The sequence below is a fragment of the Mustelus asterias genome, chromosome 1, assembly GCF_964213995.1.
Source record: "Mustelus asterias chromosome 1, sMusAst1.hap1.1, whole genome shotgun sequence".
Lineage (NCBI taxonomy): Eukaryota > Metazoa > Chordata > Chondrichthyes > Carcharhiniformes > Triakidae > Mustelus > Mustelus asterias.
The window spans coordinates 189,055,656-189,079,676 of NC_135801.1; the positions used below are offsets into that span (position 1 = coordinate 189,055,656).

The 24,021-nt window shown below is 46.2% G+C and overlaps 1 protein-coding gene across 1 annotated transcript in view; it reads right to left on the reverse strand.

Moving 5' to 3' along the window:
* Nucleotides 1-23,473, reverse strand: part of LOC144500799 (BCL2/adenovirus E1B 19 kDa protein-interacting protein 3-like) — a 42,972-nt gene extending 19,499 nt beyond the window's left edge. Inside the window, exons 1-2 of the mRNA XM_078224267.1 lie at nt 23,167-23,473; nt 6,390-6,552 (exon numbers count right to left, since the gene is read on the reverse strand). Coding sequence (XP_078080393.1) covers nt 6,390-6,552; nt 23,167-23,203 — 200 coding nt within the window. The 5' untranslated portion in view covers nt 23,204-23,473. The remainder of the gene's footprint in view (nt 1-6,389; nt 6,553-23,166) is intronic.
* Nucleotides 23,474-24,021: the final 548 nt, after the last annotated feature.

A 24,021-nucleotide genomic window follows, 5' to 3' on the forward strand; every position in this document is an offset into this window, starting at 1 on the left:
CGCCAACTCCAGCGTGATGCCATCACCAAACACATCTTCCCTTCACTCCCTCTGTCAGAATTCCGCAGAGACCGTTCCTCCGGGATAACCTAGTCCACTCCTCCACTATACCCAACATCTTTGTCAAGGGCAGATTGTGCCTTACGAGCCTGGTGGAGTCCTTCGAAAATGTGACTAAACACATTGACGAAGGGAAGGCGGTAGATGTGGTTTATATGGATTTTAGCAAGGCGTTCAATAAGGTCCCCCATGCAAGGCTTCTCGAAAAAGTGAGAGGGCATGGGGTCCAAGGGGCTGCTGCCCGGTGGATCCAGAACTGGCTTGCCCAAAGGAGGCAGAGTGGGTATGGATGGGTCTTTTTCTAAATGTAGGTCGGTCACCAGTGGTGTGCCCCACGGATCTGTTCTGGGACCCTTGCTGTTTGTCATTTTTATAAATGACCTGGATGAGGAAGTAGAAGGATGGGTTGGTAAGTTTGCCGACGACACGAAGGTTGGTGGGGTTGTGGATAGTCTGGAGGGATGTCAGAAGTTACAGAGGGACATAGATAGGATGCAGGACTGGGTGGACAAGTGGCAGATGGACTTCAACCCAGATAAATGCGTCGTGGTCCATTTTGGCAGGTCGAATGGGATGAAGGAGTACAATATAAAGGGAAAGACTCTTAGTACTGTAGAGGATCAGAAGGACCTTGGGGTCCGGGTCCATAGGACTCTAAAATCGGCCCCGCAGGTGGAGGAGGTGGTTAAGAAGGCGTATGGTGTGCTGGCCTTTATCAATCGATGGATTGAGTTTAGGAGTCCAGGGATAATAATGCAGCTATATAAGACCCTCGTCAGACCCCACTTGGTGTACTGTGCTCAGTTCTGGTCGCCTCAATATAGGAAGGATGTGGAAAAGATTGAAAGGGTGCAGAGGAGATTTACAAGGATGTTGCCTGGATTGAGTGGCATGCCTTATGAGGATAGGCTGAGGGAGCTCGGTCTTTTCTCCTTGGAGAGACGAAGGATGAGAGGAGACCTAATAGAGGTGTGTAAGATGTTGAGAGGCATAGATCGGGTGGACTCTCAGAGGCTTTTTCCCAGGGTGGAAATGGTTGCTACGAGAGGACACAGGTTTAAGGTGCTGGGGGGTAGGTACAGGGGAGATGTTAGGGGTAAGTTTTCCACACAGAGGGTGGTGGGCGAGTGGAATCGGCTGCCGTCAGTGGTGGTGGAGGCGAACTCAATAGGGTCTTTTAAGAGACTCCTGGATGAGTACATGGAGCTTAATAGGATGGAGGGTTATAGGTAGGTCTAGAAGGTAGGGATGTGTTCGGCACAACTTGTGGGCCGAAGGGCCTGTTTGTGCCATAGTTTTTCTATGTTTCTATCTCTCCTGTCACTCATGGCACCTTCCCATGCAATCGCAGAAGGTGTAACACCTGTCCCTTTACCTCTTCTATGCTCACCATCCAACGTCCAAAACACTCATTCCAGGTTAAGCAGTGTTTCACTTGCACCTTTTTCAATTTGGTCTATTGCATTCACTGCTCCCAATGTGGTCTCCTCTACATCGGAGAGACCAAGCGTAGACTGGGTGATCGCTTTGCTGAGCACCTTCGGTCTGTGCGCAATCAGGACCCTGACCTTCCGGTTGCTGCCATTTTAACACACGATCCTGCTCCCATGCCCACATGTCTGTCCTTGGCCTGCTGCAATGTTCCAGTGAAGCTCAACGCAAACTGGAGGAACAGCATCTCATCTTCCGGCTCGGCACTTTACAACCTTCCGGTCTCAACATCGAATTCAACAACTTCAGATGATTTGCTCTGCCCCACCTCCACCCCTTTGTTTTCATTTTATTTAATTTTATTTTTAACTGATCTCTACCTTTTATTTCTTTATTGTCTTTCTTCCTCCCCCCCCCACTCTTTCCTCCCCCCCCTACTTCATCCCCCTTCTCTTACCTTTTCTTCCCCCGCTTCCCCTTTTCTACATTCTACTTCTGCCCCATCTCCCCCCCCCCCCCCCCCCACCTCCGCACACCCCACTCCCCCAACATCTTCACCTGTCACAGCTTACAGCTTCTCTGCCGTTTGGCCATCAACACCCTTTATTCTCTCTTTGACTGCCGTTAGCAGTCTTTTCCCCTGGTTTCTGTGGCTATGATTCATCTTTCATTCCCTCACCCTGCAGTATAAATATCTTCCACTTTCTATGCCTTTTAACTTTGACAAAGGGTCAACTGGACTTGATACATCAGTTATTTTCTCTCGTTACAGATGCTGCCAGACCTGCTGAGATTTTCCAGCATTTTCTCTTTTGGTTTCAGATTCCAGCATCCGCAGTATTTTGCTTTTATCCACATTTTTGGTAGTGTAGGAATAAAGAGATATGAGCCAAGTGCATGAGATACTGGTCAGGCATGATCCCAGTGACTGGGATAAGGCCCGAGGGGCTGAATGGCCTCCTCCTATTCCTAAGCTCCCTGATGAGAGATTGGTTCCATCAGTACAGACTGAGAGATGAAACTGGGACCTGGCTGGCCCATAATGACACAGCTACCTTAACTGACTGAGCTACTGCGAGAGCCATCAGCTTCCAATTTAATGATAATCAAATTAAATTAGAAAACACTCCCACACAAAAAGGGTGGTGGAATTATGGAACATATTTCTGAGGACTGCAATTGAGATTAGATCAATTATTCATGTGGAATTTGAGATTGATTTATCTCTCTCTGTCTCTCTTCAGGTCCCATGCCCCAAGAGGGCATTTAGACTACAAAACCTCCATATTAAACTTGGTCTGGAGCTGTGGACCATAGAACATAGAACATAGAACAGTACAGCACAGAACAGGCCCTTCGGCCCACGATGTTGTGCCGAGCTTTATCTGAAACCAAGATCAAGCTATCCCACTCCCTATCATCCTGGTGTGCTCCATGTGCCTATCCAATAACCGCTTAAATGTTCCTAAAGTGTCTGACTCCACTATCACTGCAGGCAGTCCATTCCACACTCTCTGCGTAAAGAACCTACCTCTGATATTCTTCCTATATCTCCCACCACGAACCCTATAGTTATGCCCCCTTGTAATAGCTTCATCCACCCGAGGAAATAGTCTTTGAACGTTCACTCTATCTATCCCCTTCATCATTTTATAAACCTCTATTAAGTCTCTGCACAGCCTCCTCCACTCCAGAGAGAACAGCCCTAACTCCCTCAACCTTTCCTCATCGTTATTGGTGGCACGTTATCCAGTTTGTGAGGCTCGTTAAAAAGGTTGTCCATTGTCTGCCTCGATTTCTTTTACCATCAATCTTTTCTATCGACATCAGACTGAGTAAATCAAGATTTCTTTTCACACGATGGCATGGTGGCACAGTGGTTAGCACTGCTACCTCACAGCTCCAGGGACCCAGGTTCAATTCCGGCCTAGGGTCACTGTCTGTGTGGAGTCTGTACGTTCTCCCCATGTCTGCGTGTGTTTCCTCCGGGTGCTTCGGCTTCCTCCCACACTCCAAAGATATGCAGGTTAGGTACATGGGCAATTTAGCATGGCCATTTAGTTTTGGGGGACTAGCAGGGTAAATGTGTGGGGTTACGGGGATAGGGCCTGGGTGGGATTGTTGTTAGTGCAGGCTTAATGGGCTGAATGGACTCCTTCTGCACAGTGGGGATTCTATGATTCTATGCCCAAAAAAGTCCAACTGTCCCCTCCTGGTCTTGGTGAGCAGAGTTCTCTTTGTCTCAGATCTTTCTAGTGCCTCCACATTAGTACTCTCAAGGTATCATTATTATTCACCTAAACAACCGGAACTCTGCAGCCTCAGTTCTTTTCTGCATTGCTTCACGGATCACCCAATGCTCGCTCCCCTATGTTGAAATCAATGTGATATACTAATCCAGGATTCTCACCGCTGTTTTCATGACTTATTTTGAGTCCATCAGAATCTTTTGAATCATAGAATCTACGGCACGGAGACTGGCCCTTCGGCCCAAACTGGTCCATGCCAACCAAAACACCCATCTAAGCTAACCCCATTTGCATGCCCATATCCCTCTGAACGTTTCCTATCCATGTATCTGTCCAAATGCCTTTTAAATATTGTCAATGTCTCTGCCTCAACCGCTTCCTCCGGCAGCTCATTCCATATACGAACCACCCTCTGTGTAAATAAGTTGCTCTTCAGGTTCACATTAATTCTTTCCCCTCTTAACTTAAACCTATGCCCTCTCGTTCTCAATTCCCCAACCCTGGGAAAAAGACTGGGTGCATTTGCCCTATCCATGCCCCTCATGATCATATACACCTCTATAAGATCACCCCTCAGTCACTTACGCTCCAAAGAAAAAAGTCCCAGCCTGTCCAATCTCTCCCTATAACTCAGTCCCTTGAGTCCCGGCAACATCCTTTGTAAATCTCTTCTGCACTCTCTCCAGTTTCATAACATCTTTCCTATAGCAAGGCAACCAAAACTGAATACAATACTCCAGATGCGGCCTCACCAATGTCCTGTACAATTGCACATTTTCATTTTTCATATTTTTTTAATTTTAATTTTAAAAAAATGCATCCTTGGCCATTCCAATCTTTCATCTTATTTCTTGAGTGTGCTTTCTGTCCAATACTGATCTAGCTCCGAGGTAACCAAATTTGTCTACCTGTTTGACCTTGTCATTCATAAATCAAAGAATCCTACAGTGCAGAAGGAGGCCATTCGGCCCATCGAGTTGGCACCAACTCTGGAGCAGGGCAACCCATTCAGGCCCTTTCCAGTGATCCCATGTATTTACCTCGCCAATCCCCCTGACCTATACCCATCTTGGGACACTAAGGGACAGTTTAGCCTGGCCAATCCATCTAACCAGCACATCTTTGGACTGTGGAAGGAACAATGGTTGGAATGCAAATACTTACAACTAATCAAGTCTTTAAGAGACGAAACAATGTGAGTGGAGAGAGCATCAAGACAAGACTCACATTGTTTCGTCTCTTAAAGACTTGATTAGTTGTAAGTATTTGCATTCCAACCATTATTCATGTAAATTGAGTCTGTGTCTTTATAAGCTCTGTTTGTGAACAGAATTCCCACTCACCTGAAGAAGGGGCTTGCAGCTCCGAAAGCTTGTGTGGCTTTTGCTACCAAATAAACCTGTTGGACTTTAACCTGGTGTTGTTAAACTTCTTACTGTGTTTACCCCAGTCCAACGCCGGCATCTCCACATCATGACTGTGGAAGGAAACCAGAGCACCCAGAGGAAATCCACATAGACATGGGGAGGACATGCAAACTCCACACAGACAGTGACCCCCAGGCTGGAATTGAACCCAGGTCCCTAGGCTGTGAGGCAGCAGTACTAACCACTGTGCCACCTGTGCCCCTGCCACTATGCAGCCCCATTGTCTTTCCACTGTGATCTTACATTTTGGTCTGACTCCTTTTCGGACACTACCAAACATTTATTTTGTCCCACAATTTAGCTCAGCCCTTTCTTCTCATTTTCACTCACTACTCTATCCAAAATGTTTTTTAGTCTTTTTTGAAATTGATAGAATTTTAAATATATTCATACGAAGGAACGTGGAAGATTAGTGAATATATAGGGGTTAAATTTACCGTCCTGTCCGCCACGTGAATCGGAGCGGGCGAGGGGCAGACGATGGAAAGGTCCATTGACCTCGGGTGGGATTTTCCAGTTTCAGAGCAAGTGTGGCCGGAAAATCCCACCCATGAAGTTCGGTCACAGGTCAGCCATGATCACACTGAAGGGTGAAACTGACTTGAGGGTTTGAGAATATCTGGCCTCCTCCTGTTCCACCAGAACATTTTATATTAACTATTTTCATAAGTTCATAAGATATAGAAGCAGAATTAGGCCATTCGGCCCATCGAGTCTGCTTCGCCATTTGATCATGGCTGATATGATTCTCATCCCCATTTTCCTGCCTTCTCACCACAACCAATTAAAAATCTGTCTAACTCATCCTTAAATTTACTCACTGTCCCAGCATCCACCGTACTTTGGGGTAGCGAATTCCACAGATTCACAACCCTTTAGGAGAAGTAGTTTCTCCTCAATTCTTTTTTAAATTTGCTGCCCCTTATCCTAAGACTAGTCCTCTCGTCCTAGAATGCCCCACAAGAGGAAGCATCCGCTCCACGTCTACTTTATCCATACCTTTTATCATCTTGTATACCTCAATTTGATCTCCCCTCATTCTTCTAAATTCCAGAGAGTATAGGCCTAAACTGTTCAATCTCTCTTCATACGACAAACCCCCTCATCTCTGGAGCGTTGGACCTGATAACTGTGGGGCTTTGAGAGAAGCATGATAGTGCAATTATCACAGACTCATTCCCTGTGGGTTAGCGGACATAATGGAAAGCATGGCTCAGATCACCTGTCGCAGTGGGAGCTGCCTCGTGAACTGTTCTTTTCTGATTCATGCTGCGCATCCAGGAGGATTTTCTCCATGTCTTCGTTATGGATGGAGTTCGAGGAGGGCACATGCTCCAGGACCTGTGGGCTGCTGTGTTGACTGTAGTCCAGCTCCACCCATGAACCTGAGAGAAAGAGAAGGGCACGTCATGAAAAGGAGTTACCTTGGAACAAAATTGTCAATGAATCCCAGGGACCAGTTCCACCAATGGAAAACATAGAATCCCTCCAGCGCAGTCTACCATTGGACATTAAGACCCTGACAGAATGACCAGCATTGACTTAAATGATTTTAAAACAGACTTATACGCGAACAAGAAAGCACTTTACACACGTATGAAATGCAGTAAGGGATTTAAACAAGCGATTATGATTTAAAAACACATATGCTGATATTTTGAATGTATTAATGTATTTTTAAGAATCATTGTCCACTTCGTGCATCGAGTCTGCAGACCCAGACACAGGGCGAACGTGCAGACACCGCTCAGACGGTGACCTATGGCCAGAATTAAACTTAGGTCCCTCGTGCTGTGAGGCAGCAGTGCTAACCACTGGGCCACCCTGCCGCTCTGCATAACAATTTGCAAAATTAGCTAGATATGTCCTTCCCATAAAAAGCAGGACAAATCCAACCTGGTCAGTTAATGAAGAAACTGATAGAAATTGTTGCCATCCATACAACGTGCGTGAGCGGGCTGTCTTGGAATGGTAACAGGCTTGCAGGGGGTTCAGGTTCATGCACTGGTTTGTACATTTCCATGGTGATTGCAAAAGCACTTCATTGGCAGTATAGTGCTACAGGATGCTGCAAGATCAATAATGGTAAAATTATTGTGACAGTGTGAGGGGCCTGGACTATGAAGAGGTACAGAAAACACAGGGTGTTGGGTTAATCGGGAAGCCATATTAGTCCAGTTTCCTCACACTGTCACTCAGTAACCCTTCTCCCCCAGCACCCTGAGTTACTGACTGTATCGTTACTGATGTTAATCCAGCTCCCTCACACTGTCACTCAGTAACCCCTCTCCCCCAGCACCCTGCGTTACTGACTGTATCTCTACTGATGTTAATCCAGCTCCCTCACGCTGTCACTCAGTAATTCTTCATGTGTTAACTTCTGAATTTCATAAAGTCATAGAAGAATCATTGAATCCCTCCAGTACAGAAGGCGGCCATTCAGCCCATCCAGCAGGATTTTACAGCCTTACTCGTCCCAAAACTATAAAATCCCACCCGATGTCAATGGACCCTTCCTTGGTCTGCCCCTCACCCACTCCGATTTCCGTGGCGGTGGGAAGGTAAAATCTGGCCATCGAGTCTGCACCGATTCTCCAACAGAGCGTCTTACCCCAGCCCACCTCTGCCCTATCCCCGTGACCCCACGTATTTACCCTGCTAATCTCGCTATTTTGGGACATGAAAAGGCAATACAGGTTTGATATAAATTCCCTACTTTTCAATTTTATCCCTCTAGAATGAGGGTCTGTTGGTCTCCAACTGATCACCAGTCCTCAGAATTGTTACAGCAAGGAATAAGGCCATTTGGCCCTCCCAGCACCAGGGTCCCGGGTTCGATTCCCGGCTTGGGTCACTGTCTGTGTGGAGCTTGCACATTCTTCCCGTGTCTGCGTGGGTTTCCTTCGGGTGCTCCAGTTTCCTCCCACACTCCGAAAGATGTGCGGGTTAGGTGGATTGGCCATGCTAAATTGCCCCTTAGTGTCAGGGGGACTAGTTTGAGTAGATGCATGGGGTTAGTGGGGATAGGGCCTGGGTGGGATTGTGACTGGTGCAGACTCGATGGGCCGAATGGCTTCCTTCTGCACTGTAGGATTCTATGACTCTAATTTAATTCTTCTTCTTCGAATACTTATCCAATTGCCATTGTAAACCGTTCAATTGCCGCTTGTGGCAAAGCATCCCAATGTTTTAGTGATCTGCTGTCTAACCTCTCCATTCATTCTTCAAATGTTGATCCTGACCGAATGCCTCCTGTCACCAATTCGCCAACCAGGGGAAAGAATCTTTCACTGTTCACACTCCAAGAACCTTTCACACAGATTTAGGAGGTCTCTATTCATAGCAAAGAGCAGCTAATTAGGTGGAGTACTGCAGTGCAGAAGAGGCCCTGTGCAAAGTTCTGCTGGAGAAAAGGGACCGGCATAAAAGCAGCCCTTTCCTGCTCGTGCCTCAAGCAAACACAGTGCTTAAAAGTAAGAATCACTCCACACTCATACATCCACAGACTTCCCTTCTTCTTTGGCAGTCTCTCAGAACTGAGGCCGATTTCCTTCCACTCCATTCCGATGGGTTCCGAGGTTGGTGACAAGCACGATGTGTGATCTGCAGACTCTTAAAGGGTCAGGCAGAAGGGCTGTTGGGTGGTTTGCGTGTTCCCTCCGAAAGGGGAATTGAAAAGCAATATTTTCACATAGAGGGCTGGTAGGATCTGGAATCCAATGTCTGAAACAGCGACGGGGTCAGATTCCGTAGGACATTTGAAAAGGCATTTGGATGAGCACCTGAAATGATATATTTACAGGGACAAAGCTGGGGAGTGGGATTACACCAAACAGCTTTCACAACAGGTCAGCACAGGCACGATGGCCTGGGTTTCCTCCGGGTGCTCCGGTTTCCTCCCACAGAGCAAAAGATGTGCTAGTTAGGTGCATTGGCCATGCTAAATTCTCCCTCGGTGTACCCGAATAGGCGTCAAAGTCTGGCAACTAGGGGATTTTCACAGTAACTTCATTGCAGTGTTAATGGAAGCCTATTTGTGACACTAATAAATCAACTTAAAATTTTAAAGCTTTAAACAAATGGCTTCTTTCTGTGCTGTTTCATTCTATAATTCCATATACACACTTGTACACCCATATATGCTGACAGTTGCAACTCATTTCTTTACAGAGCTTTAAGTGAACATCAACTTTCACCTGAACTTTAACACTTAACCACACTAACTGAATATCAGCTTTAATTATTTAACTGAAAATAGATACTACTGAGTTTAGGCAAACCTTGGTCAAGAAATATCTTCGATATAGAATCTATCTTCTTCTTCTCTGAAGCATCCTTCAGGGTACAGGTCTTCCTGCGATGATCTTCGAGTTATCGCTGGCAAACAAAGGCTCACTTTAAAGGCTCTCTTCATCCACTTTATTCACTTCCAGAAGATTCTCCATCATCCAGCCAATGAATTGATCAAAAACCCCAATTGCATCATTCGATTAGGCCAATCAAATACAGGCCAGATAGTGACATGGTCACTCCAGATCACATCATCTCTAGGCCCCTTCAGTGCATATTGTTTACATTCCAATGCTCAGATAAGGAACACTGGCTCCAAAAGTCTGCAAAGGGCTCCTCTCTACCAAAGACAAGCTGTTAAAATCTGACACCTTCTGTCCTTTGACAAATCCCAGCATGATGAAAAAACAACTTTTAACCAAAAATCGGGTTTGCTTGATTGAAGATCTTTCAGCGTATTAAAAGTTAAAATTAAGCAGACCATTCAGCCACACAGCCATGGGTCTACATGTGACTGAATAGGCCGGTTCTTGACTCCCTAACCTTTGGGCATATGGGGCAGGATATCCCATGAGGTAGTGGGATCCGGAGAACAGGATTTGCTTCCTTTTCTTTCCTTCTCTGTTGCCGCTCTGCCTCATCATTAAGACATTGGGACTCGGAGCGTGGTGCACCTTAACGGAAAGTTGTCGCCATTTTGAACGATTGGTAGCAACCACCTCCCACTAATTAATGTCAATGCTGTAATGCTGTAAGGGGAGTGTCAGAGCACCTTTGAAGTGTTTTCCTTGTCCTCCCCTGGAACGTTGAATATTTGCAAGTTGGGAAAACAGGATTTGGTGAGGGAAGATGCTTTTTGGCCATCTGGACACAATGTCCAGACCATCGAAGTTGATCTTGCAGGAGTTTTGCCTAAATGTTTGTAGAGGTGGCTTCAAGAAGGACAGTGGTGTTAGTTGAACAGTCCTCCTATTGAATCCGGAGGACGCGGTAGCAACACTGCTGACAGAATTTCTCTAGTACTCAATACACAGTCCAAGTTTCCCGATGGTAGAGGAATCTGGTGACAACTCTATGTTAGAATAGAGGGACAGTCAATGGGCACAGTCAATCTCTCACATTGTTCCAGTTCTCACCAATTTTCTCTGTCCACTACATAGAAATATAGAAGATAGGAGCAGGAGGAGGCCATTCGGTCCTTCAGGCCTGCTCTGCCAACCATCGCGATCATGGCTGATCACCCAACACTGTCTGTCCTGCTGAGATAAAGGCAAAATACTGCGGATGCTGGAATCGGAAACAAGAACGGAAAATGCTGGAGAAACCCAACAGGTCTGACAGCATCTGTGGAGAGGGAATAGAGCCAACATTTCGAGTCTGGATGATCTTTTGTTGGAGTGTTTCGAGCATTTTCCATTTCTTTTCCAATCTTCCAGTGTGCACAAAATGTTTTGTTTTTGTACTTAAATCTATTTTCCTTCCACACATTAAAAGGGGGAAACTACAAAACACTCGTTCACACTAATTGAATATGGAAGGGAGTTGTTTAGCTATCTGTAGAAAGACAGTTTTAAATTAATGCAGACCTGCTGCTGTCACCAAGCATTAGGAAGCAATTTAGAGATAACACTTAGCACGGAGTCTGTCATCCAGTTTAACCAGCTTTGGGTTGTACTTCCTAGGTTGCCTGTTGTAAACCCATTCGGGTGCACATCACATCATTAAGCATGTCTTGGTATTCTCCGCCCGAACTAAATGAATTTGATTTGATTTGATTTGTTATGGTTCAGGTCAGAAACTCCAAAGTGTTTTATGGAGCCTGCATCTTGAATTTGGCTAGGGTAAGCATGATATGGTTCACTTTAGGTATGATTCAAATGACCCACCAGGGAGCTTTTATCAAACAAAGTTTATTTAAGAATATAGTCAACATGTATAGTACGAAAATTGGCAAGAACTTTTATCAATTACAAACAAGATTCAAAACAACCACTATAATGTATAACCCTTAACAAAGATATCTAATGTGTTCCGATCAAACCAAAACTCTTGCCATAGACAAAACCCTTTAAACAGGGTCAATACAGCAAAGACTACTGCTCACGTGATAAGGGAATTTGAGTCCTTTGGTTGAAGTCTGCAGTTCTCTGGATTCACTCCGAACAGTTTGAAGACAAGACAGCTTCCCAAAACACCAGAGAGACTCTGGTCCAGCCTCCCCCCCCCCCCCCCCCCCACCCCCCCCCCCCCCCCCCCCCCCCACCACCACCAACAACAGCAAATTTTCACCCTTCAGGAAAACAAGATCTTGATTTCAGCTAACGAACAGAATTTTCAAAACAACAGGGAGAGAGGGAAAACACTTCTTTTTTCCTTGCTGTCCCTTCTAAAACTGAAACTCAAACCTGCAGCTCCAAACCAAAAATGATACAGAAACCTGTCCAAAAACACATGACCATCCTCTTCACAATGCAGGATCGTAAAACTAGCCCCAGAGTAAACACAAACAATGCCATTTAAGCCACTTAAGTAGCAATAAAATGACATTTCCAGTTAAGCCGGCAACACTGAAGCTGTGAGCTGGAGAAATCGTGTTTTCTTTTTTAAAAAATTCTTAAAGGTACACTAACGTCATGGATAGTCAGAAGCTTTTTCCCAGAGTGGAAGAATCAATTACTAGGGGGCATAGGTTTAAGGTGCGAGGGGCAAGGTTTAAAAGAGATGTACAAGGCAAGTTTTTTTACACAGAGGGTGGTGGGTGCCTGGAACTTGCTGCCGGGGGAGGTAGTGGAAGTAGATATGATAGTGACTTTTAAGGGGCGTCTGAATAGGATGGGAATAGAGGGTCCCCGGAAGGATAGGGGGTTTTATTTCAGTCGGGCAGTATGGTCGGTGCAGGCTTGGAGGGCCGAAGGGCCTGTTCCGGTGCTGTAATTTTCTTTGTTCTTTGTCACAGATTCGATTGATTATTATCACATGTATTGAGGTAGTGAAAAGTATTGTTTCTTGTGCGCTAGACATACAAAGCATACCATTCATAGAGCACATAGGGGAGAAGGAAAGGAGAGGTTGAAGAATGTAGTGTTACAGTCCTTGATAAGGTGTAGAGAAAGATCAGGTGCATTCGCCAAGGGGAATTTGTGGGGGTACGGGGATAGGGCGGGAGAGAGGGCCTGGATAAGATATTCCGTCAGAAAGTCAGTGCCAGCCCGAGAGACGGAATGGCCTCTTCTGCACTGCAGGGATTCTATGATTGCTGGTGGGATATCACCAAAGCAGATTATCCAGTCATTATCACGTTGCTATTTGTGGGAGCTTGCTGTGGACAAATTGGGACGCTGTGTGCTCATAAAGCCTGCTATATTAAAACAAGTATTTGATTAAAGTCCTTCAAACGGGAAGTGAAACCTCTCTAAACAAGTAAACACATGCGATAACAAGTTCGAGCTAGTAAACATCCCACTTCCTGATGTTTGCAAAGAGAAACAACCAATGTCTGAATCTTCACTCACTGCCACAGAAGGTGGCAAGCCCTGAATAAACTTCTTTCACTCAACAGCAAGGTAATATTCTCTTTTTACACAGACCAACTGGTGCCCAGTGACATCGCTGGAATCTTGCAGTCTACAGAACAATAGCCATTGCCCTCAGAGTAACTCACTGCTCAAAAAGCAACCTGAGACCTGAATGCCAGATATGATTTGGTGCAAGTCTATTTATTTTATTTCTTCTCAGTGAACGCCATGGAGATTTAATTTGATTTGATTTAACTTATTATTGTCACATGTACTGGGATACAGTGAAAAGTATTGTTTCTTGCATGCATACCGTGAGAGAGAGAGGTGAAAGGGAAGAAGGGGAGAGAGAGGGAAGGGAAAATAGAGAGAGAGGGAAAGATGGAAAGGAAGAAAGAGAGAGAGATGAAAAGGTAGAGAGAGAGAGGGATGGAAAGGAAGAGAGAGAGATGGAAAGGAAGACAGAGAGAGATGGAAAGGAAGAGAGAGAGAGATGGAAGGGAAGAGAGAGAGAGAAATGGAAGGGAAGAGAGAGATGTAAAGGAAGAGAGAGAGATAGAAGGGAAGAGAGAGTAAGTGAGGTGAAAGGAAAGAGAGAGTGAGAAAAAGAGAGGTGGGAGAGAAGAATGTGTGTGGGAGAGATGGAAGAGGATTTGAGAGGAAGAGGGAGAGTGTAGCAGGAGAGGAGGAGGAGAGAGAGAGAGAGAGAAAGGACGAGATGGGGGAGAGGGGTCAAAAAGGAGAGAGAGAGTCTCTAACACAAGTTAGATATCCGACTTAACCATTGACCAAATGATCCTTGTCTGAACTTCCAGAGCTCTAATTATTTATGAATTACTCAGACAGTGAGTTCTCTGCTTTATCTTCCCCGCCTCCTGTTGAAGGGCCATCCTTCAACCAGCTAGAACCTAAAACCCTGACGCTCAGTCTGAAAGGATATCACAATCACTGTGTCTCCGGCCAATACAACATGGCACTTTGCACATGAACATTGCGCACACATGTGTGGAAATCTACTGACATTATTCTGCTAAGCCCAGATTGGCAGTATCTGTCTACACGTGCGCAGGCCTCCACACGTGCGCAGACCTCCACACGTGCGCAGGCCCCCACACGTGCGCTGACCTCCTCACGTGCGCTGACCTCCTCACGTGCGCTGACCTCCTCACGTGCGCTGACCTCCTCACGTGCGCTGACCTCCTCACGTGCACAATTAAGGGCTGCTTAAGTTTGTTATGGGCAACAAAATAGACAAGCTGCAAAAAAAAGGTTTGGATTGGTGGAGAGCAGATTTTAGTAAAATAAGACAGGATCTGGCCGAGTTAGACTGGGAACAGCTACTAACGGGAAAATCTACAGAAGGGCAGTGGGGGGCATTCAAAAAGGAAATTGGAAGGGTGCAAGCCCAGCATGTTCCCTCCAGGGTGATAGGTCAGAATAACAATCCCAGAGAACCGTGGATGAGCAGAGATATTTAGGATACAATGAGAAGGGAAAGAAAAGCCTTTAGAAAGTACAAGGGGAGAAAATCACTGGAGGCATTAGTGAGGTATAGAAAGTGCAGGGTTGCGCCCCCTATTATTCGTCATTCATATAAATGACATAGATGACTGTGTGGGGGGTAGGATTAGTAAGTCTGGCGATGACACAAAGGTTGGCTGGGTGGTTAACAGTGAGGCGGAGTGTCTTGCGCTACAAGAAGATATGGACAAAATGATCAAATGGGCAGAAAAGTGGCAGGTGACATTTAACCTTGAAAAGTGTGGGGTGATACACTTTGGGAGGACTAATTTGACAAGAAAGTACTCAATGAATGGTGGGACACTAGGAATTTCTGCGGAACAAAGGAGCCTTATAGAATCATAGAATCCTACAGTGCAGAAGAAGGCCACTCGGCCCATCGAGTCTGCATCGATCACAATCCCATCCAGGCCACATCCCCATGCATTTACCATAGCTAGTCCCACTGATACCAAGGGGCAATCCAGCATGGCCAATCCGCACATCTTTGGACTGTGGGAGGAAACCAGAGCACCCGGAGGAAACCCACGCAGACATGGGGAGAACGTACAGACTCCACACAGACAGTGACCCAAGCTGGGAATCAAACCTGGATACCCGGCGCTGTGAGGCAGCAGTGCTAACCACTGTGCCACCGTGCCATCCTTGGTGCGTTTGTCCACAGGTCTCTGAAAGCAGAAGGGCATGTTAGTAAAAAAGGCATATGGGACACTTGCCTTCATCAGTTGAGGCATAGATTACACAAGCAGGGAAGTCATGTTGGAATTGTATAGTTCTTTGGTGAGGCCACAGCTGGAGTCCTGTCTGCAGTTCTGGACGCCACAATATAGGAAGGATGTGATTGCACTGGAGGGGGTGCAGAGGAGATTCACCAGGATGCTGCCTGGGGCGGAACATTTAAGTTATGAAGTAAGGTTGGATAGGCTTGGGTTGTTTTCGATGGAGCAGAGAAGACTGAGAGATGACCTGATTGAGGTATACAAAATTTTGAGAGACATGGACAGAGTGGATAAGGAGCAGCTTTTCCCCTTAGTTGAAGGATCAGTCACGAGGGGACATAGGTTCAAGGTGATGGGCAGGAATTTTAGGGGGGGATGTGAGGAAAATTATTTCTTACCCAGAGGTCTGGAATGCGCTGCCTGGGAGAATGGTGGAGGTGGATTGCCTCACATCCTTTCAAAAGCATCTGGATAAGCTCTTGGCACATCATAACATTCAGGGCTATGGGCCAAGTGCTAGCAGACGGGATTAGGTGGGAGTTCAGGTGTTTCTAATGTGTCGGTGCGGACCCGATGGGCTGAAGGGCCTCTTCCGCACTCTATGATTCTATGCTCGGTGCAGTGACGTCAGAATGATCGTGCCATGCATGAATTTCAAAATTTGGCGGTTCCCAATGAGTCTTCCCGATGATCCCATCGGGATCGTTGGGTCACCATCCACTTCTCCCCACCTCCATCCCCTGCCTCCTCTCCCCCATCCCCTGCCTCCTCTCCCCCATCCCGCCTCCTCCCTTTGGGCAAGCACAGGCGAATACCATCAATGCTTATGCAGTTGCTATTCTGACCAAGGACATGCTGCCATGGGCTTTCTGCAGACGGAATGGACGGCAGACATGTTCAACTGTTAAAACCCAATGATTTCCTACCACCCTTTGTTCCATGCGCAACCCTATAATTATTTCTTGCAAAAGTGCACTTTTCAAGCTAACTGGTTGTATGAATTGTGGTTATAAGCAGCTGTGATTCAATCCAGCGTGCTGGTATCCGTGATGGAGAGAGTGCAATGTCTTGCCTTCAGGCTGTGTCTTTTCTCCATGAATTGATATAATCCACGATGGATGAGTACAGATTAGTACAGTGCCATATTTCCTTCCGAGTGCCTGTTAAAAGAGCATCACCGCCCAGCTGAGATATTGCTGCCTACCCGGGCACTCTGACTGTTGTCACGGAGCAACCCACTCAAATTGTGCATGCTCGGAACAAGTTGGCAGGAAACGCAGCCTGTTCAAATCCCACCATGGCAGAAATTTGAATTCAATAAAACTTTGGAATTAAAACTTTAATAATGTCCGTGAAACCATTGGCGATTGCTGTAAAAAGCCATATGGTTCACTGATGTCCTTTAGGGGAGGAAATCTGCTGTCCTTACCTGGTCTGGCCTACATGTGACTCCAGAGCCACAGCCATGTGGTTGACTCTCAACTACCCTCTGAAATGGCCTAGCAAGCTAGTCAATTAAAGGGAAATTAAGGATGGGCAACATATGCTGAGCCAGCCATCACCCAGGCATCACTGTGGCCTAAAAATCTCCTTATTAACCCTTATCCCCAACCACAGGCTAGCGTAGCACCAGCCCAACCTGAAAGTGGCTGAGATCACAAATTAACTGGTGACTTCGAACATGCCTGCGTCCCTAGCACTGAATTTCTTCACAGAATGGCAGAGGATTTACACAGAGGATCATAGGATCCCTACAGTGCACAAGAGGCCATTTGGCCCATCGAGTTTGCACCAACTCTCTGACAGAGCATCTTACCCAGGCCCTCTTCCCTGCCTTATCCCTGTAACCCCACACATTTCCCATGGCCGATCCATCTAACCTACACATCAATCCTCCTCCCACCTGATCAGAAAGTCTTCCATTGCTTTCTCCCTCATGTACTTCACCTGAAACATCTCCATCCTAGGGCGGCACGGTAGCACAGTGGTTAGCACTGCTGCTTCACAGCTCCAGGGTCCCGGGTTCGATTCCTGGCTCGGGTCACTGTCTGTGTGGAGTTTGCACATTCTCCTCGTGTCTGTGTGGGTTTCCTCCGGGTGCTCCGGTTTCCTCCCACAGTCCAAAGATGTGCGGGTTAGGTTGATTGGCCAGGTTAAAAATTGCCCCTTAGAGTCCTGGGATGCGTAGGTTAGAGGGATTAGCGGGTAAAATATGTGGGGGCAGGGCCTGGGTGGGATTGTGGTCGGTGCAGACTCGATGGGCCGAATGGCCTCCTTCTGCACTGTAGGGTTTCTATGATTCTATGATTTCTATGTCCCTCAACTATTTTCATAGAAACCCGACAGTGCAGAAGGAGGCCATTTGGCCCATCGAGTCTGCACCTACAACAATCCCGCCTAGGCCTTATCCCCACAGCCCCACATATTTACCCCGCTAATCCCTCTAACCTGCACAACTCGGGACGTGAAGGGGCAATTTAGCATGGCCAATCAACCTAACCCGCACATTTTTGGACTGTGGGAGGAAACTGGAGCACTCGGAGGAAACCCACGCAGGCACGGGGAGAATGTGTAGACTCCATACAGACAGTGATCCAAGCTGGGAATCAAACCCAGGTCCGCTGCAATGCTAACCACTGTGCCACTGTTCCACCATTTTTTTTGTGAGCCGAAGCTCCTGTGCTATATTGTTCTATGTTCTAACTCTTCCTGGTAGTGAGGTTCAAATTCTAACCACTCTCTTGATAAAGAAAATCCCCCTGAATTCCCATCTGGATTTATTAGTGACTATCTTATCTTTATGAGCCCTAGTTTTGGTCCCTCCCATCAATAGACAACATGTTCTCTCATCAATATCAAACACCTGCACAATCACAAAGATCTATATATAAAGCCTCCCTCCACCCTCCTCTTTTCAAGAGCAAAGTGCACTCAACCATCCCTGACAGGTACAAACCCCTCCTCAGTTCAGGTAGAACTTTTGCACCCAGATTGAATACTGAAGCGTTGTTCACTTCAGATAACAGCTTGTTGATCTCTCAGGAGCAGATCAACACCAAACAACAGACTGTACATGGGTGAGTGATACAGGTGGGTTATAAAAAGCGATAGCAACAAAGTCATAACACTGGAGATGTTTGAACAACATGAGCAAGAGCCATGAACAATCACTGAGAAAATATCAGTGGAGCTTCAACTTTACAATCGACAGATAAGATAGTTAAAGGAGGATCTCACCACAGGTAAATACAGTTTAATATTCCCGATGAGGCAACCTCATGTTATTACTCCAAAGGGAATAAAGGGTAATTGAGCACAGGAGTATTTATAGAAGATGTTGACTGGAAAATCTTAACAGGGATGGCACAGAAGGAGGACATTCAACCCATTACATCTGTACCGGCTCTTTACACAGGACTAATCGATTAGTCCAAATTAGCAGCTGCACAGATGGTTCACTTGACAGATGTCTGGATGGGGTGGCCATTATCTTTTGAGGAAAGCAATACAACAGGGAAATAGGCCCTTTGGCCCAACCAGTCCATGCCGACCATGAAGTCCCAATTGCCCACATCTGCCCCATATCCTTCTCATCCTTTCCCACCCATGCACTTAAGAGTCATAGATTCATAGAGGTTTACACCATGGAAACAGGCCCTTCGGCCCAACTTGTCCATGTAGCCTTTTTTTTAAACCGCTAAACTGCGTTTGGCCCATCTCCCTCTATACCCATTTTACCCATGTAACTGTCTAAATGCTTTGTAAAAGACAAAATTGTGCCCGCCTCTACTACTGCCTCTGGCAGCTCGTTCCAGGCACTCACCACCCTCTGTGTGAGAAAATGTCGCTCTGGACCCTTGAGATTTAACCTTATGCAACAATCCACCATGCGGTACCTTGTCAAAAGCCTTGCTAAAGTCCATGGAGACAATGTCGACTATACTGCCCTCATTTACCTTCTTGGTTACCCCTTCAAAATAAGTTGAGTAGGTTAGGCCTATATCCATTGGTGTTTAGGAGAGTGAGAGGTGATCTTATTGAAACATATGAAATTCTGAGGGGACTTCATAGGTTGGATACCAGGAAGATGTTCCCCCTTGTAGGAGAAACTAGAACCAGGAGACACAGCCTAGAAATAAGAGGTCTCCCATTTAAGGTGGAGATGAGGAGATTTTTTTTTCTCTCAGAGGGTCACGAGTCTTCGGAACTTTCTTCCTCTGAGAGCAGTGAAGGCAAGGCAAATGAACATTTTTAAGATTCTTGCCTAACAAGGGAGTTAAAAGTTATCAGGGGTTGGTGGAGACATGGAGTCGAGGCCACAATCGGTTCAGCCATGGTATTGTTGAATGGTGGAGAAGACTCGAGGGGCCGAATGGCCTACTCCTTCACCTAAATTGTATGTTCCTATGTGTGACCTGTTCCATTTTCTCTTTCCCCATAGCCCTGCAATTTTTCCTTCCACGAGTAAATGTACAATTCTCTCTTTGGAAAGTGATATCTATATTAATACAGCACATTCCTTGTCACATCCTCCCATCACACTCGAACAGCCACAGAGGCAGTGGCGTAGTGGCATAATCACTGGACTAGTGATCCAAAGACCCGGGGTAATGCTCTGGGGAGCTAGGTTCGAAACCACCATGCCAGGTGGTGAAATTTGAATTGAATAAAAACAAAATTTGGAATTACAAGCCTAATGACGACCATGAAACCATTGTCGTAAAAATCCATCTGGTTCACTAATGTCCTTTAGGGAAGGAAATCTGCTGTCTTTACAAGGTCTGGCGTACTCGTGACTCCAAACGCAAAGAAATGTGGTTGACCCTTAAATTGCCGCAAGAGCAATTAAGAATGGGGAATAAATGGAGGTTACAAATGGGCAGCACGATGGTTAGCACTGCTGCCTCACAGCGCCAAGAACCTGGGTTCAATTCTGGCCTCGGATCACTGTCTGTGAGGAGTTTGCACATTCTCCCCGTGCCCGCGTGGGTTTCCTCCGGATGCTCCAGTTTCCTCCCACAGTCCAAAGATGTGTGGGTTAGGTTGATTCGCCATGCTAAATTACCCTTAGCATCAGGGGATTCGCAGGGATAATATGTGGGGTTCCAGGAATAGGGCCTGGGTGGGGTTGTGATTGGTGCAGACCCAATGGGCCGAATGGCCTCCTTCTGCACTATAGGGATTCTATGATAAATGCTGGCCAGTGACGCCCACATCCAACGAAAGAATATTTTAAAAATTCATTTGCAATTCACAGAGTGAGGATACCCCAGCAAAGTGAAGCACCATAATTGGCACAGGAAGCAAAGGATTTGTGATTGCAGACTAACCTTATCAAGCCCAAGGCTCTGACCCGCAACATAAAGAACAATCAAACTCTGATAATCACTCATGGTTTACTTAACAACTGTTGAACTGTGTCACTCTAAAGGGACATAACTCCATATTGCCAGCAGATCAACATATTATGCCTTGCATAGTATAATGTGTCCAGTTTTCTGGCCAATTGTGAACAGATCAACAGGATATCTGCTAATATGTACAGAACATCGTGCAATACTGTGCGGCCACAACACCTCAGCTGCCAAGGTTTTGCCACTAATATAAACTTGATATCACCACATCACAAATAAGATTGTACGAAATAGGAGCTTAAGTTGGCCATTCAGCCCATCGAGCCTGCTCTGCTATTTGATAAAGGTCACGGCCTCTTGATCAGACTGTGGCCTTTCCCTGCCTACCCGCACTCACGCCACCAACTCTTGACTCCCTTGTCGATCACAAATCTGTCCAACTCTGCTCCCTGGACAAGAGAATTGCAAAGACGCACGACCCTCTGAGAAGAAATTCCTTTGTCTTTATAGTGAGGCCTCTATTTTTAAACTGTGCCCTCAAGTTCCGTATTACCCCCACAAGAGGAAACATGCTCTCAGCATCCACACACAGAATCACAGAATTGTTACAGCACATTGGGGCGGGCGGGGGGGGCGGGGGGTGGCGTTAAATCCATAGAATCATAGAAAGAGGCCATTTGGCCCATCGAGTCTGCACCAACTCTCCGGAAGAGCAACCCACATCCCCTCCACCCTATCTCCCTAACTCTACGCATTGGGGCGGCACGGTGGCACAGTGGTTAGCACTGCTGCCTCACAGCGCCAGGGACCTGGGTCACTGTCTGTGTGGAGTTTGCACGTTCTCCCCATGTCTGCGTGGGTTTCCTCCAGGTGTTCCGATTTCCTCCTAGACTCCAAAGGTGTGCAGTTTAGGTTGATTGGTCATGCTAAATTGACCCTAGTGTCAGGAGATTAGCAGGGTAAATACGTGGGGTTACAGGAATAGGGCCTGGGTGGGATTGTGGTCGGTGCGGACTCGATGGGCCGAATGGCTTCCTTCTAGACTGTAGGAAATCTATGATTTACCATGGGTAATCCACCTAACCTACGCATGGACAGTCGTGTAATTCCAGATTTTTATTGAGCTCAAATTTTACTGTTTGCCATGGTGGGATTTGAACGCGGGTCCCTTGATTTTGCCCTGGGTCTCTGGATTACTGGTCCAGTGACAATACCACTACGCCACAGCACAACCTTTCCTCATTAGACACCCATATCTGAGCTAATAGGACACCTGCCCTGGGAACATGCACATACACAGTTTATTATCGCATGTGCAGTACTGTCCCTCTCTATTTCAAAACACCTAGCTTTAACTTGCTCACCCAAGTTACAGTGCACCTTTGCCAAAAAGTTATGGATTTGAGACCCACTTACAAGACTTGGGCACAAGGTCTATCCAGGCACTTACAATGCAGTACCGAGGGAGCTCTACACTGTCAGACACATCATCATCCATATGCAACACATGGCTTCGAATGCAATCCCTGATATACACAACAGATCCCACCACTCTATTTCAAAAGGACTAAGTGTCCAACTCGCATCCTGGACTCTGCCAACATCATTTTTAAGTTTATTCATCAGTGTCACAAATAGGCTTACATTAACACTGAAATGAAGTTACTGTGAAAATCCCCCAGTTGCCACACTCCGGTGCCTGTTCTCCCTCAGTGAATTTAGCATGGTCAATGCGTTTTACCAGCCCGCCTTTCGGACTGTGGGAGGAAACCAGAGCGCCCGGAGTAAACCCACAGCAGATACGGGGGGAACGTGCGGACTCCCGCACAGTGTCCCAAGCCAGGAATCGAACCGGGGTCCCTGGAGCTGTGAGGCAGCAGTGCTAACCACCGTGCCACCATGCATCACATTAACAAGCACTCGTACTGCTTGTTTGTTGAACCCTGCTCTGTGCCACAGTCAACATTTCCTACCCTGACTGCACCGCCAAAGCACTTTATTTACTATGAAGCTATATCCCGAGGTGGTGGGGGGGTGGGAGAGAGAGAAAGAGGTGACCTATAAAAATATTAGCTCTTTCCCTCAAAGCAACAGTGTTGCTTTAAATTACCCTGGCCCCTCCCCCACCTGCTCTGTGCGTGTCAGCTTTCCTCCCATTCATAAAGACAAGTGGTAAACTTGAATAAAGACAACAGTCGCAAAGCAGAACAGAGAGCCAGTGATTCCACCCCTGTCAGAATCAATTAGCCAAGAAGAAAAAAGCCCATGAATAAATCAAAGTGCACCTGAATCAATTGATTATATTTTAAACGCAGAAGTATCACCCAAAAAAATAATAATTCAAATCAATATACATGCAAATCTCCATTTACAGCTGTGTATTTTGACAGCTCAAATCTGCAAAAGAATGTGGGGATATTATTTCAAATGAGGTGCAAAACAGCTCCAATAAATCCTGCTTCGGGACCCCACAGCAAGAAATAAAAGTCTGCTTTCACACGGATGCTCCAGAGAATTATTAGAAGCAGTTGTCAGAAATAACATTGACAATATTAAGCACATTATTACAGGCAACAAGAGAGCTTCTTTGGAATACTCACCATGCAAACTTTCTTCTGCTAAATTGGAAACTGACATTTTAAGTTTTTGCCAAAAAAATACACAGATTTTGTCTCCTATTTTTTTTTCTGATGCAGCGTATCTTCCTGAGGAATGGATAGATCAGAAATGGAAACTGGCGCTGTTATCTAACAACAAAAGTCCTCTTTTTCTCTTTGGCTTCAGATTCTCCTCTTCCCCAGTTGCTGCTTCTAGCTCTCTCTCTCTCTCTCCCTCCGTCTCTGTCTCTCTCTCTCTCTCCTTCCCTCTCTGCTTTTCTGCCTGTGCTTTGCTAAAGCATTTACAGAGAGAAAAAAAAAACAGAACGTGCAAAAATGCACGTCAGTCCCTGCACTGCCCAGCTCCGCTGATCATGTGAGCCTTGGGAATCATCAACTTGTAAACAAAGGGATAAGGGAACGTCGCCCAAAAGCTCAGCGTCTCAAACAAAAAACAAGCCTCCCGTCCCCACGACAGCTTTTAGCATAGAAATAACATCAGTCACTGGTCCAAAGAAGAGCGCAGGAAATTATTTTCTCTCTCTCTCTTTTTACAGCCAGACTGAGCCCAAGCAATGAAAGGAATTTAGAAAATCTGAGAGGTGGTCTTAAATTGAAGCGTCTTTAAATTCTCAACTGGGGAGGTGCATGCCGAGCTAATGGTGGCACAGTGGTTAGCACTGCTTCCTCACAGCGCCAGGGACCCGGGTTCGATTCCCGGCTTAGGTCACTGTCTGTGCGGAGTCTGCACGTTCTCCCCGTGTCTGCGTGGGTTTCCTCCGGGTGTTCCAATTTTCTCCCACTGTCCAAAATATGTGCTAAATTCATGCTAAATACATGCTAAATTCATGCTAAATT